This window comes from Seriola lalandi, unplaced genomic scaffold (genome assembly GCF_002814215.2).
Source record: "Seriola lalandi dorsalis isolate HSWRI2012SDOR001 ecotype SW California unplaced genomic scaffold, Sedor1 jcf7180002054682, whole genome shotgun sequence".
Taxonomy (NCBI): Eukaryota; Metazoa; Chordata; class Actinopteri; order Carangiformes; family Carangidae; genus Seriola; species Seriola lalandi.
This window is the reverse complement of record NW_019525235.1, coordinates 2,703,477-2,722,783: the sequence shown is the minus strand read 5'-3', so window position 1 is coordinate 2,722,783 and position 19,307 is coordinate 2,703,477. Positions and strand designations below refer to the sequence as shown.

The following is a 19,307-nucleotide window of genomic DNA, read 5'->3' as shown; positions in this document are numbered from 1 at the left end:
TCTACAGCATGCTGAGAGGAAATGTTTTAGTTAATAAAATCATGAGCCATTCAAATAAAAAATTATCCATTTGATCTTTATTTGAAAAATTAAAATAAAGTGCTTTTTATATACAGTACAAAAAAGAAAAACAAAAAACAAACAGTAGTGATGTATTGTACAAAAAAAAAATACAATTCACAATATTTTTACATTGGCAGCTGAATTTACAAAACATTTTTACATAAAAACTTTTTCTTTTTTTTTTTACTTAGAATTTTTACAATACATGTTGACAAGAGTCGGAGCAACTTGTACTGCAACAAACAGAAGGCCTGACTATAGTGGTTCATTAAGAGAGAGCAGACGACGATACTTTCACTGTGGCATTATTAGGCTTGTTTTCAAAAAGCATGTTCAGTACCTGCACATATTTTACTAAATCACTGCCACTTTATATTTGTTCTGCACTTAGCAAATTTGATATTGTTCTGATGACAGCCACTTCACCAAAAGCTGCCCTTTGTTTACAGTTAACAGTCAAAGCATGAATCTTTCATACTGCATGATTGATTATAGACGACCAGTCTTTGAAATTCATATTTGCTGTGTGCGCCATTCACAAGAAATTTAACATAATACTAATGCTTATTTATCATTTAATATTTCAAAATCAGCCAGTGGTTATTTATGTGCTACAATTTAAGAATAAAATTTAGTCCCTGACTGTGGTTGAAGCCACCGTAACAAAAAATAGAATAAACACCTCATGAGAACATACTGTACAATGGTGACAGTATTAAATTACATGTATTCACTGTTTTCACTCCTGTTTCTGAGCAATGGCCCGTCCTGTCACACCTACAGTGTAGCATTTGACTCTACAGCACTACTACCTGGTTAGATTATTATCCCAAGAGGCACATCTCTTGATTATTGTTTCAGAAGGCATTATCCGTTTTCCCCAAGGCAGATTTGTTTATCAAAACCGTAACCTGCATTGTACTAAGGCTTTTCAACATCATGTGCAAATCCTATGCATTCCTAGTCGAGCAGTATGCCTTCCTGCATTTTTGTGAAGTTTTTATTTTGCTGGCCACATTACAATTCTAGAGCCAAACTCAAGTAAGACATAATATTGTATGACAATTATGAAAAATGCTTTCAAGTTACTTTAACATCTGACTCATAAATTTGGTGGATTATATGGTTTATAATTCTGTATCTCTGAATATGGATAATCAAGATAATTAAAACACACAATTGTTATGTTTATTATTAGATGAGAGTGAAAGTTATTGCTTTTATGGTTGCCTTTAAAACCATTTAAGCAAGCAGAGGGCATTTTCTTCCATTCATTAACGCTCATCAATTAATATGTATATTAAAGTTGAGGCTATACAGATGTGTTATTTAACTCGGATTATGAATAGGTGTAGTATTTAAATATTTATTATTATTTCCCTTTGAGAATAGTGATAGATATTTAAAACATTGAAAAATGACTATGATGACTACACGTCTCTCTGTTAAAAGAAACATTTTGCCACATAGTCATAATAAATATTTATAATCATTTATCATGTTGAAATAAATCAACAGCCAGAGATTTACATTACTGTACTGTACCCTTGTCTCTTATTTGTTTTTGTGATGCCAGCCTTTCAGAGTTTCATTACTTTCCTCCGACAAGTACACCAAAATGGCTAAAATCTCTTGCATACTTAAGTTAGTGTAATGAGAGTGAGTGTGTATGTGTGTGTGTGTGTGCGCGTGTGGGGGTGTGTTTGCAGTGCCACTGATCCTAAAGTCATTAACAGTGCCAACACCTTTGTGCTTACTCAGTCTCGAGGTGAGGTTTTCTTGGTGTTTACCCCACTTCACATTATTTGCTTTGCATAGACTGCCTATCTCACGAAGAACAGCATGATAATACCTGGAATGAGCTTTTTCCCTTTATCACATTTGGTGAAAGAAATATTTGTATCCACTAATAATACCAATACTTAAAAAGCACATTTGAGTCAGTTATGACCATATAATCTTTCTTTTTTTTTTTTTGGTGTGTGATGGTTGAGGGGGTAAGGGTTTCTGCAACATTTCCACTGAGGTGATTCCTTGTTTGTGTCTTCTTTCACGTTCACAATTAATGGTCTCTTTTTGATCAAACCTTCTCAATGTCGTAGCAGACTCTTCTTCTCTGAATTCTTTCTCTGTTGCTGTGTTATTTTTTTCAGCCTAAACAATGAGTATACTTGTGTCAATGCACACAGGTTATCTTAGAAACTGTGACAGGGGAGCTTTTTTTTTTTTTTTTCATTTCTCTTGCCTGCCACTGACTTGTTAGTGTATATTCTGGTGCGAGTGTTTACCTTGCTACAGTACAGTACATAGTGCATAGCCTCAGCGAAGGGTAGGCTCTTACCAGATGACAATGAAAATAAACCAGCAAACGCTGTGTCAGCTGTTAGTGGGAACATATCTGAATATCACTCTGCCTTTCAAAGCATCACCTGTAGATTATATGGACGGACTGAGCGGCAATGCTGTGAAATTCAGACGCTGAATCATGGTTGCGATGCCACCTCTACGCTTGTTACATTCCTGTGAGCCATATGTGAAAGCATCAAGTCTGAAGGCAAACTGGAACTTCTTCAGTGTGCTTTTGAATACACTTGAATAAGGGGAGGGAAGGAGGGGAGTGGAGGGGTGATAGGAAAATAAAATGAAATGTATATGGGCCACAGGAACAGAACAAAAAAAAAAAAGAAAGTGCAAAATCTGTGTAATGAAATGTCTCTCCATGAAGAGTCTGATGTTCCTCAGTTTTCCCTCTTATAGGGTTTTGTCTTTCTCAGCAAGTGCACTCTTTCCTGTCAGTTTAAAATTAGTCACTCCACGTAACATGAAGCCAGTCTCACACTATAGAGTCTTTAATCTCAGAGCCCAGTCTGACTCGTGGCCGTGGGCATGTAGGAGAAATCTCTACGCGGCTCTCTTTCAAGTTCAGAGGCCTCTTCTCCGACTCTGAGAAGCTCTTGCTGTTGTCGGGCGACGAGCACTCGTGCGGTGGAGTGCTGCAGATGTAGTTGTCGTTAAGGGTCTGGTAGCCTTTGTGATCTGACACCGATGCTGTGACTGTGTTGCCGTTGAGCGGCAAGTTCTCAGCCGGTTTCCCCACTATTCTGGGCTTCTTCTGCTGCATGTTGGGGCACTCTCCCTCCTTGAGCATGGACTTCATGTGGTCACGGTTCCTATAAACCACAAACAGAGAGAAGACCACCAGGGAAAACACCAGGAGGGAGCAGACCACGATCAGCTCATTCCAGTAGGTCTTAGTGTTGATCTGCGGCGAGCGGGCCTTCCCTGGCAGGATGATAAACTCCTCCTGGGAGATCTGTGGTGTACGTGAACGGCCTGTCAGTGTGGTGCTCTCCTGCTTGGCCTCGCCCCTCACACAGTAGTTTGCCAGCAGCTGTCTGAAGCCTTCCTCCACAGACCAGCACTCGTAGGTTTCTTGCCTGTCAGCCTGAGCTACCACTACCAGCCCCCCTTCTGGGCTGGGGTAATGGAAGTGACCTGCGCTTTCACTGAACTCCCACCTCCTTTCAGCCAGATTAGACCGCAGTTTGCAAGGCAGTACTTTGAACGTGTTGGCTGGGATAATGATCACCTGGCATGAAGACATCCCTGTGGAACGATAAAAGGAGAGAAACAGATTGAGTCAGATACATGAAAAAAGCTGCACTGACTTATCTGCTGCAGAAGTCATAATAATATTGGTTTGACACAATTAACGCAGTTGTAATCAAGACTCAAATTGAAGTACAGAAAATGGAAAAATCCAGTGCAGAATGCTGCACTCTAAATCTCTGACTGACTAGAGAAGAGGAGTTCACTTACGTGTGGGCTGAGGTTTAGCAAGACGTGGGCTTGGCACTGTCTTGTTGCAAATAGCTGATGTGTCTGCCTCATCTACATCCTGCTGCCACGCTCTGAAACACATCCATTTCTTCAGAAAGTGTAGGCAAATGCAGTTTCTTATCACCTTGTATTCAGATATCATTAGAAAGGTCTCTCTAAAAGCTTTAGCTACAGACATGTTTGTAGACGCTTGTGCAGAGGGATACATACTTCCTTATTGAAGCCTGTCTGACATCCACACACTGCCGTCCATTCCAGGCACAGTAAGGATCCCTGGAGAGGATGCACTCCCCGCAGCTCTGATAATTAGTGCAGTTAGCTACTGGGACCTCCACCAGTTCAGAGAACGAGGAAATATAAAGCTGACCCTGTGGAGGAGAGATGACAAAGCAGGGGACGGGAAGGAAGTGCCCCAAATATAGTTAGTGGGTTACTATTTTCATCCAGCATTTTCCTTGTCTGACCGTGATCTAAATACAATACACCTAGCTTTTCTTTAAAACCACTTTTTTTTTGCCCTAAAGTACAGATCTATGAAAAGACATGCCAAGATTCAGGAAGTGTAAAACTCCAACTGTTAAAACCCCAACTGTTACCAGATCCCCTGAGAGAAAGTTGCATGTAATTAGCTCCATGAACATGAGGTCTGCTTTAGGCTGTGACTTTTCGTGGCTCATGGAATCTCTAAACTGCCCATAAATGCCTTTACCGAGCTTGTTATTAGTTCACACCATGGGAAAGCTCTGTAAAACAAACTGGGCTTGTTTTCTCTCTCAGCACTCCACTATACCTTTTCAGTATCCAGCTCAATGTGCTGCACTGGTTGGGAATCACGGAAGAGGACCATTTCCTCAATGATGTGCATCTTGTTGTTGACGTTAATGGCTTTATGAAGTCTTCCATCATCTAGAAAAGACACAATATGACTTCATGAATGTTTACGGATAACACAAGCTGATACAAACGGGTAGATGAATGTGTTTTTGTGTGATTGTGAATGTTGGTGTGGAATCCTTTACCTGTGCCAATGAAGAGCACATTATAGGCCTTTTGTGCCACCAGCACTCGATGGACAGCGATCTGGGTGTAGCGGACGTTACGTTTCAACAGGAGAGGCTGGCTGCGGATCACGCTGTCCATTAAGAAGTGGTCTTTGACAAAATTCAGCACCTTGTCCGGCATGTGCAGGGAGGAGGAGATGCCCTGCTCTCTGGCAGCATTTGTGATACACTGTGGAGGCAACATAACAAGTCACATTGTTACATATTTTCACTTACATTGGAGAATGACTTATTTTTCTTATTTTACATTTTTCTATGATTCAACTGTGATAAGCCTGCCAGGAAATGAAAGCAACAGTAGTTTGGTAGAAATCAGAAGGTAGGAGAGGAGGCAACTGACGCCAGCTTGATAGTTATCTGCTCAAGCCTTGATCGCCAGTCAAGATTGAGGACGTGACTGATGAGCAGACAGGCATGTATGAAACCCCTGATGCAGCTGACATGACATGCTGCTCAGTACTGACATGTATGTGTCTATAGGTTCTCCAGCAGAGGGCAGCAGGCAGGTACTCACCGCTCCGGGCCGAGGCTCTGGGACAGGATGGTTGTATGTGTACCACTGCTGGGTCTCTCTGTTGACCTCTCGGTATCGCCCGCTGAACGCTTTTTCCACCTGGTCCATAGTGAAGGAACACACTGCAGAGCTTCCTGAAGCGCCCTTGTACCTTAAAAGACACAGACAAGCATCTCAACAACACTTACTGTTTCAGATGTATAATCTCGAAGACAGCTGTCTTATCTGTCTTATAGAGGGGATGTTTTACATCGAAAGCATAAGCAACTCTATACAGAGACTGAATGATTTTGTAAATACTGCATTCATGTTTAACTGGCAAAGGACTGGCTTCTTCTCTCGTTTGAGACTGGTGTTTTTGTACACCATCCCTGTCAAAATAAAAGTCCAAATTCCTCCAGAAGAAGCTCTTCCACCAAAGAAATTTTAATAAGCCAGGAACCATATGATAAATGGATAAATTAATAAATAAATAATCAGAATATATATATATTAATTGAAGTGTTTAAAATGCTTTCAGCAAATTGTATCTCCCTGCATCATCAATGTAAAAGCCTTCATTAACACTGTAAGGTAGATTATTGTTGTGGAGAATATGAAATCCTTTTTATTTTTTGTTTTTAGCCTAAAAACAGTCAATTTTGAATACATTTAGTCTAAAAAACATCAGAATCGGCTTTAAAATGTGTAATGTAATATATATATATATTTTTTTTTAAACACATACCTCAGATAAAGAGAGATTTTTAATCCTCGTGTTTGCCACATCTGCACAATATATCTGAAAGTATGACTACGTTTGTTTGGTGATGTGTTAATTAAAAGAGCGAAAGTTTGTCCTCACCACTGAGATGTGAAGACTCCATAAAACACAGTGTTCTTCCAGTCCTCGGGGCTGGGTGTCAGCACAAATATGTCTTGGATTATGTTGAAGGGGAAACCATCATCAGGCAGAGAGCACAAGAGCTGAGCCTTCAGGAAAGTAGTCCATTTCTTCTGCAGAACTCTCTCGCCTCCCATGTCACCCTGCAACACAGATAATGCAGCTTTGAAGCCTTTCCAGGTGTGGCCAGTAGAGAGTGCAAGAATGTAAGATTGACACCTGTCTGCAGAGGTGACTGTTGACAATGCCTCTGAAAAACAATTTGATACACACGTGATTTGATGGGACCCGACAGGCTTATAAAACGCATGAAATAATAATGTGCAGCCATATGGTACGCTGTCATGGCATACACTAAATACCATAACATACAGTAATATTGTATGTTATATTATCTTAGGAAAATGATTGTGTCATCTTTATTTACCTTCTTTCTCTTTCTTTGTAAAAACAACAAAGAGTTGAGCCCAACAGGGAAGCTGTTTGAATTGATGTAATTAAAAAGCATTAACCTCCTATGGTAAAACCATGCTGAGCAAAATCAGTTGTAGCCTCAACACAGATATACCCCGAGGCAACAGATTTCTAGGTCATGAAAACAATACACATCATCACAACTGGCTTAGATGAAAAAAAAAAAAAAACACTCAGGGCTTTGAGGAGGACAAATGCTTTTTAAATGAAAAAGAAAAAGATACATTGCCCCCCTGACAATCCCTCTTCACTGACACTACTGCTGTGATTCGACGCCTTTGGCACTAGCCTTCAAAGTGATGTGAGTGGCACAGGACTTCCTTGGCATGCAGACTCATTTTGGGAGAACCTCCATCTTTAAACCTCAGGGTGAAGGTGATTTATAGTATGTAATGTATGAGTGTGAAACAATCTACGGGGAGTTACAGGCCTGAGAAAGGTGACTAAATGTTGTACCTACATCACCCACAACGAGGAGCTTATTTTGGTTTTGTGAAAAGACCTGGGATTTAAAGGGAGGATGATCTTCTGCACCAACCACTCTGTGTGTGTTTACATTCGGTTCATGGTATCAATTATTCCAATTTTCTCAAAGGCACAGATCTAACAGAGATGAAAGTTGGCTGTTGGGGGAAATAAGCAGTTTTCAAAATGTGCAGAGCAGAGGACCAAAGAGAAATACTAAATGATCTAAACTACATGAAACCCTTTAACATGAAGCTTCAATTGAGTCCACTTTAGTATTACATTAATCAGAGGAAATGGCAGGACTAGATGGGAAGGGAAATGGCACATGACCAATACTGAGCTTCAGAAGCAATTACTTATTGTAGTAACCCAGGCAGATAATGAGCAACATGCAGTATATTCCCTGCTCCTCCTGGCTGAACCTAGTTTTATAATTTAATGCCACTCTGTGCTTAAACTGACTTCTGAATAATTGAAGCAAATGCATCCCATTCATTAATCCCTTGTAAAAGCATCTATTGTTCAAAAGGCTGTTCAAAATGCTATGAACATGCAGGGCAGTAATGGCTTATTTCTGGGAAACCGAACAATCCGTCAAATGAGAACATGCTTTGTTTTGTTTGTTTCAAGCAAAAACATTGTTTATCATTCCATAGTTAGGCTCGATGATGTGGAACCTGTGTACTAAACACCTGAATAAACAAGGAGGGGGACTGCAGTCAAACAGGGGATTAAGAGACACAGGGATAGGACTGATAATTTATTTGAACAGGAATCACTACACAGTATTACTTAAAAGGAAGTGACACCATCTATCTTCTAAGAATTGGCCTCATTTTAAAGCTTTTTTTTTTTTTTTTTTTTTACATTTTACACTTTTTAAATACTTTTTGTTTTACTTTAGTTTGGGAAGCCAACTCCCAAAAACTGGCACATTATTACTCATTTCCTTATGGGTCTAATCTGCAGCAGGATAGTTACAATGAGCACAAAACCCCTCAACAACATGCCACATGAGTCAATATTTATATAACTATGTTAACTGGAATGATTTTTTAAATTGGATAGATGGAAACACTGAGTGGATAACTGCATGAAGATGAAGAAAATATAAGCCACGGGGCAGTGTCTGACTGTGAACAGGCCTTTGATTCACAGCTGGGCTTTCTATGGTACCACCTTGGGGATTTAAATCTAATGCACATACTGTAGATGGTGTCTTTGTATGACAGCATAATGACTATCAGGACACACACCAGGAGACAGATTACAGCTGAAAATAAGGAAGCTCTCTGTGCAGGTGCTCAGGTGATCAGCCATAATGAGCAAAAAAAAAATGGTCATGGTCTCACAGAACAAGAAATACGACAAAAGTTACAGCTCTTTTTTGTGGACAAAAAAGAGCTGTAACTTTTCATGTTTTCTCTGAGGTGGACGTCAACCTGCCAAGTAGTAGTTTTCATTCTCCTTGGACGATGATAAACATGATTGTTTTCACAGAGACAAGCAGCGGTCTGATCTGCAGAACTAGTTCATGATCTCGATGATGTTTACAGAGCAGATAAGACCCTAAAAAATATGAACAAATACTGTGTGAGGTCTGCACTTTAGCTTAAAGGGCCTCAAGTACTTCTGCAGGTGATAATCCATTTCTGCACATGGATCTTGTGCTATAGTAATCCTAAGCCATTTCGAGTTGGCTACTGAGTCCAGTCTGAGCACAAATATTTGGTGAAACATGATAAGAAAAGAGGGAGGAGAGGATCTGGAGAAAAAGAATCAAACAGAGGGAAACATGCAAGAGGAATGTTTTTCTGTAACAAGAGATCCTGCATCACTGCCCAGAAGGACTGTGAGCTACGCTAGTTGTATTAAAGCTGTAAGAAGCTTTCAGGAGCCTGGCTGTATAGGAGCATGTACTGAACACAAACACGTGAAATGCACAAACACACAACCCCCCCCCCTTCCTTATCTGATAGATTCCTATAGTGATGGGAGGGTGGGAGACAGGAGGTGTAGCTCAAGGGTAAAAAGACCCCTTAAGATGGACCGTCTGCTTTCAAGCATCACTCACCTTACACACGCGAGCAATGCGTGACACAATGGTGTTGTCAAAGAAATCAAACTCCTTTCCTGCTTCACTGAAGAAGAAGTAAATCTTATCGTCATCGCCCACTAGGTTGCCCTCGGGCAGGCTCTCCTGTATGTAGGCAGAACCAACAAAGGCCGGGTCTGAAAGAAAAGCAACGTGAACAATACTGTCAACCTACAGCATATGCAATTCTGGCATCCAGGGACAGGTGTCCCTATTCCCTCTGACATCAACGCACTGAATGGAAAATCCAGTTCCAACAGGGACTAGATTGCAGGTAAACACTTTCCATTCCATTAATCTCCATTTGTGTCAAATTCAAGATTTCTCATACAGCAACACTTTGAGAATGTCATTTATGGGATATTATGATATATGGGATTTTTCTTATAAGAAGATATAATGAAAAGCTACAGGACTGTACCTTGAAGCCAGTTGAGTGAGTTTTCTGTTTTTAAAGCAGATCCTTGGCCTAGACTCTTGTAAATGATGGGTTCATTTCCTTGGAAATTACTGACTGTACCGGAATACAGCTCTCCATCTGCAACGCAGAGAAGAAGACCAGTATAATCACAGTGTTTACCACAAGGGAATGGGCTTCTGCGTCATACGCAGTAATGAAATCCAGAGGTTGTGCCCCAATTTGTTTTGATATCGACCACCTGTATCTGGTAACTTCACTGACTTTTCTATAAATCAAAGCATTTAAACAAAGCTCGGCTTTACTGACAGCTGACAGCTTTACTCAGACCTACCAGCCATGATGGCCGTGGACTTGTATTCAGGGTTGAACGGGCAGCGGCTTCGTCCATCCTCTGTAACAATCTCACCGGTGTCACTCTTGACGAGGGAGAAGTCTGCGGTGTTCTGTAGAAAACACACCACATTAGTTGAAAAGCAGAGCTGTGACCTGCTCTGTTCATCTGTCCCACAGTAAAAAGGTGGTCAGTCAGTCTTTGGTTTAAGTTGACGCACAGCTCGTCCCTGTATGTTTGTTATGAATTGCTTTAAAAGGCTTTAAAGGATTTGGAGAAAAGGATTGAAGACTGGATCGATTCTGATATAATCTGATTACAAGCATTAAATATTTCGATCCATTTCCCTTCAGCACAGGACATAATAAAATAATGGATATATATTGTATCTAGCTGAGCAGGAGCTCAGCCAGACTGCTAAGTGAGCTGAGAGGCAGGAAGCAGCATGCTCTTCCCCTAGAACCTAATAAATAAACACCATGTAAAATGTCTTCCACAGGTATGATCGGGCTCCACATAGCTGGTCAGTGCAACAGATGTGACGGTTTCGTATAAACACTTACTATGTAAGCACAGATGGGGCTGAAGGCGTACGTCCCACAAACATACAGATGAGTGTTGTTCATACGCAGTAAAATCTTGATGTAGTTGAAGCAATCCGTCTGTATTAGAAATGAACACAAGAATTTCATTAAAAAGGCTGAAAATCAATTTACCCACTTCATTTTATTTACAGCTACTTACATACAAGGATATACAGTATCAATTTACACCAAACAATACACTGATTTTTTTTTTTTATTCATTCATCCAAGTTATTTTCCTTCCTGTCTCAAGGCACAGCAGTTTACAGAAGCTTATTAAAAGTGAAGACAAAAATGCAAAGAAAACAAAAATGATCTGCAGACTTCACCACAGTCCAGTCAAGTACTTAACAAAACACAACATCTTGTGAAACTGTGTGCTTGCATTGCAAATTGTATTATCAAATTATATGTATATTATAAAAATTTTATGCCATTTTTTCACACAGTAATTTTGAGATCATTTTCAATATTCAAAACACACGGATTCCCTTCTGCTAATCTGTTCCCTCCGAAAGAATAAGTTACAATAAATTCACAAGGTTCTAGGCCTGTATGTTTACATATAAAAGCAGTAGTGGAGCAGGCGGACAAAAAGAAAGAGTGTAACAGAGGAAAAGTTTGTTTGAAAGGAAGGGAAAATCCATTGTTGTGGGATGGAACGTTATAACTTGACAGGAAATTTACCAGGGTGCTGCCCTGGGTTTGTTTCCAAAGTGCCATGTAACAATGGTCAACTTAACCACAAAAAGCAAACCTGCAGTCGTGTAAATACTGTCTGAGCCATCGGAGTTCAGCTACTTGAGATTTTAAACCAGCAGTTGACTGACCTGTAGGTCTTTGCCTTTGAAACTGCACTCATCTCTCTTCCTCTCTGGAGTTTTCCATGTGAGCTGCAGGAGAGAAACACTGTCAAACTCAAACTGTCGGTTTAATACAGAGAGGTTTGTTATATTCACATTGGACTTCTGGGGTCGTATCATATTTATAACTATATTCATATTGAACCTCTGGGATCCTATTATAACTACATTCATATTAATACAGCGTACTATATGTATATGGTACTGCTGTTTAAAGACGCCTGCACACTGGCTCTTACATTTCTTTGGAGCGTTACTGCACTGATGTCGGAGAGGTTGAGAGCGAAGAGAACCTCCCGAGCACCAACATACAGCATGTTGTCTTCTTTACTGAGGAGGACAGAGGTGTAGTTTAAGACTCCGCCGACTGAGAAACTCCTGGTTGTCCTCTCCTTCGCATCTGGACAGAAACAGACACAAACAGAAGAGACAAAAGATGTAATTTGTGCATTAGTTGTGCTCAGCTTGAAGATTCAGGATGTTATGTCTGTTAAAAAGCATTACAAGTTGCTGAAGACATGAAAATGCATTAAGGCACCTGAAAATGCAAATTAATTTTTGTTTGTGGTCACAACATTTGACGTACTCTACAGATATTGTGTGGATGTCTTAATTAGACACAATCGCACAATGTGTAACTCCTGACAAGCCCCACCAAGTTTATGACAACTACACAGCCCAGGAGCATTTTGTGTTTTAATGCTAATGAAACTCCGTGACTTGAATTTAAATTTCATAGTAAGAAAAGAAAAGTATGCATAAATTGTCTTCACTGACATATGATCTACTTATGTACAAGCATTTGTAAAGTATTTTTTCCTGACTGTATTAGACAGCATACAGTCTCACTCTGTTATTGGACTTTGTAGGGCTACTACAGGAGATCTACAGCACAACTAAGGATCTGGGCCTCATGTAATGTTTGATGCACCTGGAAAAAAACTAAATCAGTCGGTCTACGTTTCCCTGTGCGTGTGTTTAACTTCAAGCTTCCTAATCCAGCTCCTTATCAGAGAGAGACAAAGAAGGAGAGGAGAAACAGAAAGAGAAAGTTCTTCATATTTCTACAAAAGGCGAGTGAATGGCTTTGTTCCAGCCACATTAACACCTCCTGACTGAAGCCAAGGGTTAAATCATCAACTCTCCTAATCACTGTTTTGAAGGCCTGTGTGTATCTCAGATTTGCAGCAGCCTGGAGGTATTCGCTGCCGGCCCAGCTTGAACGACTTGCCTTAATTGCATGCCAGCATAAACAGAAGCAGGGAGCTGATGGAAACCTGAAGTGACTGAAGCTCTGAAACACGACCTTTGCCCCTGTAATGTGACGAACGAGGGAAAAAATAACAGACTATTTATTTTATTGAGGAAGGCGCTCTAATATTGTTTTTGTCAATGATGCGATTTCACGTTAGTCGAGGAATGTTCTGTGTGATTTATTAAGAAATTACTCCTCTAAGCGACCATATGAAAATGTTTGTTTCACTTGTTAAAAAAAAGTTTTATAAAAAAGAGTTAATCATATTTTTTTTGGACCCTCTTCTCGACTCTGAAAACAAAAAACAAAAGAACAGCACCACCCGGCTCTCAATATCTCAAACTGAATAGGTTTGGCTAATTTAATCATTAATTTAGTGTATCCCAATTTAAACTGTGATATCTTAATGGAACAATCCTTTTCACACAGACACCAATGGAACATAAAATGTTTTTGTTAGCAAAATGCCACATTTATGGCAAACATAACAAAATTAAAATCACTTCATTCAATAAAAAGTTACCAATGGTTATCTCCAAAATGAAACTGAACTCTGACGTGGACCCAGTGTGTCATGCTGAACCTCATTTATATTATATAAAAATTAAAATATGGGGTGAGAAAACAAACAAACAAAAAATATATATAAAGGCCACAGTCTCACTTCTAATCTTCCAGCTCACAAAAACATATTCATACATATTTATAAATATGTATAAATATACAGGTCACTACCTCGACAATTCAACATTTTTTTGGCAATTTATCTTTTATCTTGCTACGTAACTTGTGTCAGTTATTTATCGTATTTTGTGCTGTAGTATATCCATCTAGCATATTTTATTTTTATTTAATCGCTTAGAGGCACCAAACATAATTTCATTGTATGCCTACAATGATAAATGAAGTGTCTTCTCTCTTATGTCTTAAACATATGATGCACTATAATATTAAGCCAAACTCAGTTGAGTTTTACTATTTCCGTTGACTTCATGATGTTACTGTATTTTCACTTTCTAGACTCATAGGAATCACAGGAACGGCAGATTCATACTGGATTAAAACCACAGGTGCTGGTGGTAATAGTTACAATTATGGCACTTCCCTGCATAAAACTAATCCAGTCCAGATAGAATAAGGTGTCATTATGTTCCACTGATAATAAGCACACTATGTGGTACGTGCCCTGCAGTACGTGTGACCTGATATAACCTCACCTCAGTGGGTAGGTACAGGAGGTTGAGAGACTTCCTCTCCCTCGGGAAAATAACACGTTAATAGCAGTCCATCGCCACGGCAACAGAGAGCCATATTGTAGTTAAATCTGTCCGTAAAACCACAAGAGGCTCTGCTCTATGTACTGTACATGGACCCATTGGGGCCGTTCACTCCCCTTTTCACTGTCATTACGGGATGAATGGAGTGCTGCTCTGTGCTGGTGCCGTGTCCTTGGGTGAATCTAACTGTTATTTACAGAGAGAGAAAGACAAAGGCCAAAGCCCGAACCGAAACAAAAGCTTTAAGGGAGGATATCTACACAAGTATTCTCTGGAGTCATATCACCACTGTCATACTTAGCGACCACAGCTGACAGAGAAAAACAATAGGGCCCCTAATTGAGTATCATTAAAGAGATCCAGGAGGGTTTGCAACCATACAAAGCTTTCCATTTATAATTTAAGGAAAACATGAATCACTTTTCAGTAAAGCACTATTGGTTTACAATTCTTTATTTCTCTGAGGGGTAGGTAATTGCTAAACACCATGCTCTCTATTAGTAAAAGGTATGTCTCAAGGTCAGCACGATGTTTAAACCTGCTGTAATCAATATTCTATATAAACAGTTACTACATTTTATCGTCTTTCCACTCAATGTTTTGAATTTCCAGTCTACAACTTAAGCTAAAGCAATAAAGAGCCAGACATTTCCCCTTAGAAAAACAGAGCAGTCATAAGCACCAACACAGTCCTGAGACCACAAAACCAGGAGAGAATAACTTCTGGAGGTCGAACAGTGTGTGCAGACTGTTACCCCCAAAACAAACTCACAAGCTAACGAGTGTATCCGACTTGAACTTGTCCTCCCCTCCATTCGGCATCCACCATAGTCTTTTAGAGAATCCCCTGTATTGTTGTTCGACTTTCTGAGGTTGACTCCTGAGGGGCCATTTCATGACAATGCAGCCCCAGCTATGTTGTGGTGTACAGCAGGAAGAGGGAAACAGACAGGACTGTTCAGAGGAAGCAGTGAAGAGGGGAAGAGGAGCTCGTATCTCCTGCAGCCACAGTGTCAGAGCCAAACGGCCATCATGTCACTGCTGAAGAGGTACAATGAAGATTGTTAGCCTTGTCCATCTTGCTTTTCTCTTGCAAGAGAACCTTTTAGAAAAAAAAAAAAATATGAAGAATACCTGGTCTCCACTTTGAAGTGCATTGCTGTATTGGAGGGATTTATTTTTAGGGTACTTATATTGAAGTGGTTATGATCAGGACGCCACATGCCTTTTCACACTGGTCCATCATTCATCCATCCCGTATAGCTCCAGAGACTTGGAATATCTACGCGAAGGCAAACTGATGCTGTTAATGGCCCAACACTTTCCTAAGACATTTTACATTCTTTTTAATTTATCACCCATCTTTTTACTTATAGTATCTAGCCATGCATATCATTTATACAGTTTGTGAGCTTTGAAGATGTCCTTTACAGACCCACACAGACCTGACTGTCAACATTTTTCACTCAAATTATTCTACAGAAGAAAAGGTCCCTAGGAAAACTAAGGTCTGTGGATTATCCTGAGTATGGGGGTTTTTTCAACTGTAATTTTAAAATCTTTTCACCACAGACAAAATGTAATTAACCTCCACAACAACTTTCAGAAGCAGATATCTTAAAATGACAATGGAACAGAAAACCCAAACAAAACAAAACCAAACCACTTCCCACTCTGCTGCACTGATGATGGAAACACTGGTCACGGGTCGAGCGGACAGACGACCACTCCAACTGAAAAGTGAAAACACGACAGAAAGAAGGAACCAGCAGGAAGAGCAGGAGGGTTTACACGTCACTGTATCTCCAAGAGTTTGATAGTGCAGCTTTCTCTGGTTCACAGCATCCATGACCCTCTACATAAGTGCATGAACACCACACTTGGTGGTTCAACCTCTGACAGCTGTAAGCAATATGAGATCATTGCCATTATTATGTAATTAAAAGTAATTTCTGCAAATGACACTGCTAAATGGACTGAAATACTCGCCTAGACTGTCTTACTAATCTATTTAGAAGGGAAATTAATTATATTGGGCTTAAAGGAATCCTTCTACATTTTGCAGCTGATTTCCTGATGGGTCTGTGTCCAAAAAAAAGTTAGACGGATAATTAAAAGCGTGGAACATCCCCTAGAGTAATAGAGAAAAGTGTAGAGTAATTTGTCCTTTGGTGCCTTCTTTTGTAGGGCAACTATAACAGGCTGATTCAATCAGTGCCCTCCCTTAAGAGGGGGCTGCCTTTATCAGCTCTTACAGCTGTATGTTCAGGAGATCAGATGATTGCATACCTCATTTAAAGCACCCGCTCTTGTTTTCTTTCTGCACAACTACAAGAAAACACTGTCGGTAACAAATACACTGGACAAGTGGCAAATTACCACCGAACTCTGCCACTTAGTCTCCATACTGCTGGTTCAGAATCTGTTTATTAGTAAACTTTTCTTGCAAACAAGGTACACTGAGAATATTAGAAGGTTATTGTCAACATTAAAAATATGGAACGGCACCTGATTTAAGTGCTGAGTCTTATCTTACCAGAACCAATCTTTTATAAAGATTGACCCGCAAAAACGGTCGCCTCTCTTTATTGAGATCAAGAGCAAGAAATAGAGTGATGATGGGTCAATCTTTAAGGGCCGTCAGACGCCCCATTTGCAGTCTTCTGACCGTAAACATGACCTACATTCTCTTCTTTGAAAGGACATGAGAAGGATGCTTGCAAGCAATAGTCATGTGAGGAAAAGACTGCACCTCGACAAGATTGAGAATTTAAAAAATGTATTAAACCAATTAAACTAAGAAGACAGTCATGAAGCTTTGTAACTAATCTAACTTTAATGACTATATCTAGTCCAGTATATAGTCATCCAGTCTATCCAGTAGGAATCTTTTGCACAGAGATTCAATCATCACTTTGCTATTGTTTAGAAAAACTCTATTAACTCGATTATAAATTGCATTCTAATATATTATATCTATGAAATACAACATATTACACTTTTTCAAGAATAGAGAGGGATTCATTACTCAGCTTTTTCTTAAAGGAACTAAAGGAAACATTTTTTTAAATTAAACCAAATAAATGATCAATAACATTATTTGAGAAAGCAGACAAAGTAACAACCATCCTTTTAGCCTTTTCCACTGCACCGACTCAACTCGCTTTTGGTACCAGGTGCTTCTTCTTCCATCCAGATAGTACCCCTCTATGCGCCGTTGTTACTATAGTGATGGTGCACAAAGCTATTGGGACAACAGAGAAACGTCTGCACTTCATCAACTGACCACAGCGTGGCTTCGCAGGTTACCATACTAAAAGTATAGTGCAATAACTAACAGCAAGTAAGAGGCTACAGTTAGTGGTGTGCTGTTGCTTGACTGTTTATAAATGGCGGGTTCCCTCAGAGCGTCCCATCTCACACAATGATGATGATGCAGTAGGGATGATTCTCTCTGACCAATCAGTAGTCTGTAGCGTTTGATCTTTGCTTTTTGGCATCGCCTCAGCTTCCTTGGAACCTTGGCGGGGGAAATACCAATATAGTATCAGGTAAAACGTACTATCCACAACTTTTTCCGGAAAACCAAAAAAGGCGAATAGAGTCGAGTTGATTCAAGCTGGTACCATGCTGGGGCAAAGGACTATTTACTTCAAGACAGGCGGATTTGACTCCTCCATAATTAAAGGAGGTGGCTAATTCCTCTCCTCCAGCCTAAAGAAAGAAATCCTTACCCATCTTATAGACATAGGGTGTCAGGTGAAAACACCAGAGAAAGGACAGGAGAACAAGATGTGGAAAACTGCAATGCAGTTTATTTAATTTGTTTGACAGTGAGGGTTGACAGATGAACTGGGACACCTCGACATTAGAATGAGCTTGTGAAGATAAAGACACAACAAATTATACTTAAGACTAATAAGGAAGAACCTACTCAGGCAGAGCGAAAAGACACCGGCACAAATCTCTTTCTTCATCTGCCTAGTGTACTTGTTCAAGGACTTTGCTCGGGATAGAACGGATGAACTCTCGTAAATCCAATTGCTTTGAGAAGAAGTGATTAAAACCCTCTATTGAGTGTGAAGCGATGACCACTGTGACAGGAAGCAGCAGTGCCAACAGGAGTCCGACTGGCTCGGTGTCAGAACAATGCCAGAACTCCCACTACTGTCACATTGTCAAGACAGAAAACAGGCCACACTGGAGCCCTAACTAAATTATCCACAGTAATTTTATACTAGCTATTAGTGCTGAATGGGTGATTGTGTGGGAGAGTAGACCTGGGAAGCTGAAGGACAGAGACCGAGGCATCTGGAATGCATCAAGACAACAGGCCAAGAGGGTCAATTCACCGGGAGATTCATTAGGCAAGCTGTGAGCCTGCTGTTTGTATTGGTAACTGGTGGGGCTGCATCTTGTTAGTGGGATATTGTCTCCGCTGTACCATGCTGATGCTGAGATTGGTGGCAATTTTGAACACAGCTTCAGGAAAAAGAGGATGGAAAGTCATTTTGTAAATGCTGCAAATACTGTAAATGCTGAGGAAACTGTAAAGTGTAGAGATGAGCATTACGTATTCACACAGCAGGGATGGGCAATAACAGGCTTTGGTCGGGCAATTTATTGGGGGATAGAAACTAATCTGTTAACATTTAAACACTCATATCTCTTAAACCTGTAGTTTGAGAGAGAACGTGCACCTCAACCCTAAAAGATCCTTTTTCCCATGAAAAATGTTGACAAGGCAATCTGTTGATCAGGGAGCAGCAAAAGCTGACCCCAGATTAGCAACAATAATGTAAACCAGCTGCTGGTTCATCAGGAACTCACCGTGACCCCTGCCTCCAGTGTGAACGGGGCTGAAGTATCAAGAACGAAAAGAGACTGTACAGGAGGTCAAGACATGTTTCTAACTGTACAGCAGCACTATGCTCTGACCAGCCGGACGCTGGGCTGTGTATTTACAGCAGGAGCAGAGACACGGTCACTGTGTCCTCACAACACCTTGAAAACGAACGAGCGAAGCAATGAGAGTGTTTTTACAGGGTCTGTTGAGTTTGATTTATGTCTCGCTCCCCGGAGGCCTCAACAGAGCGGGTGTCATAAACATCAGCAATATCAAGATCAATGATCTTGTTTTTCATGATGGATTAAAAACAATCACCAAGATGGACACTG

General features: G+C 40.2%; 1 protein-coding gene across 1 annotated transcript in view; it reads right to left on the bottom strand.

The window, feature by feature from the left end:
- Positions 1-60: 60 nt before the first annotated feature.
- Positions 61-19,307, bottom strand: part of sema4ba (sema domain, immunoglobulin domain (Ig), transmembrane domain (TM) and short cytoplasmic domain, (semaphorin) 4Ba) — a 40,706-nt gene continuing 21,459 nt past the window's right edge. The window contains exons 3-15 of the mRNA XM_023422572.2: positions 11,837-11,997; positions 11,565-11,627; positions 10,714-10,812; positions 10,151-10,262; positions 9,820-9,936; positions 9,378-9,535; positions 6,323-6,504; positions 5,479-5,629; positions 4,923-5,133; positions 4,694-4,809; positions 4,114-4,271; positions 3,883-3,974; positions 61-3,669 (exon numbers count right to left, since the gene is read on the bottom strand). Of these exons, the coding sequence (XP_023278340.1) occupies positions 2,897-3,669; positions 3,883-3,974; positions 4,114-4,271; positions 4,694-4,809; positions 4,923-5,133; positions 5,479-5,629; positions 6,323-6,504; positions 9,378-9,535; positions 9,820-9,936; positions 10,151-10,262; positions 10,714-10,812; positions 11,565-11,627; positions 11,837-11,997 (2,393 nt within the window). The 3' untranslated portion in view covers positions 61-2,896. The remainder of the gene's footprint in view (positions 3,670-3,882; positions 3,975-4,113; positions 4,272-4,693; positions 4,810-4,922; positions 5,134-5,478; positions 5,630-6,322; positions 6,505-9,377; positions 9,536-9,819; positions 9,937-10,150; positions 10,263-10,713; positions 10,813-11,564; positions 11,628-11,836; positions 11,998-19,307) is intronic.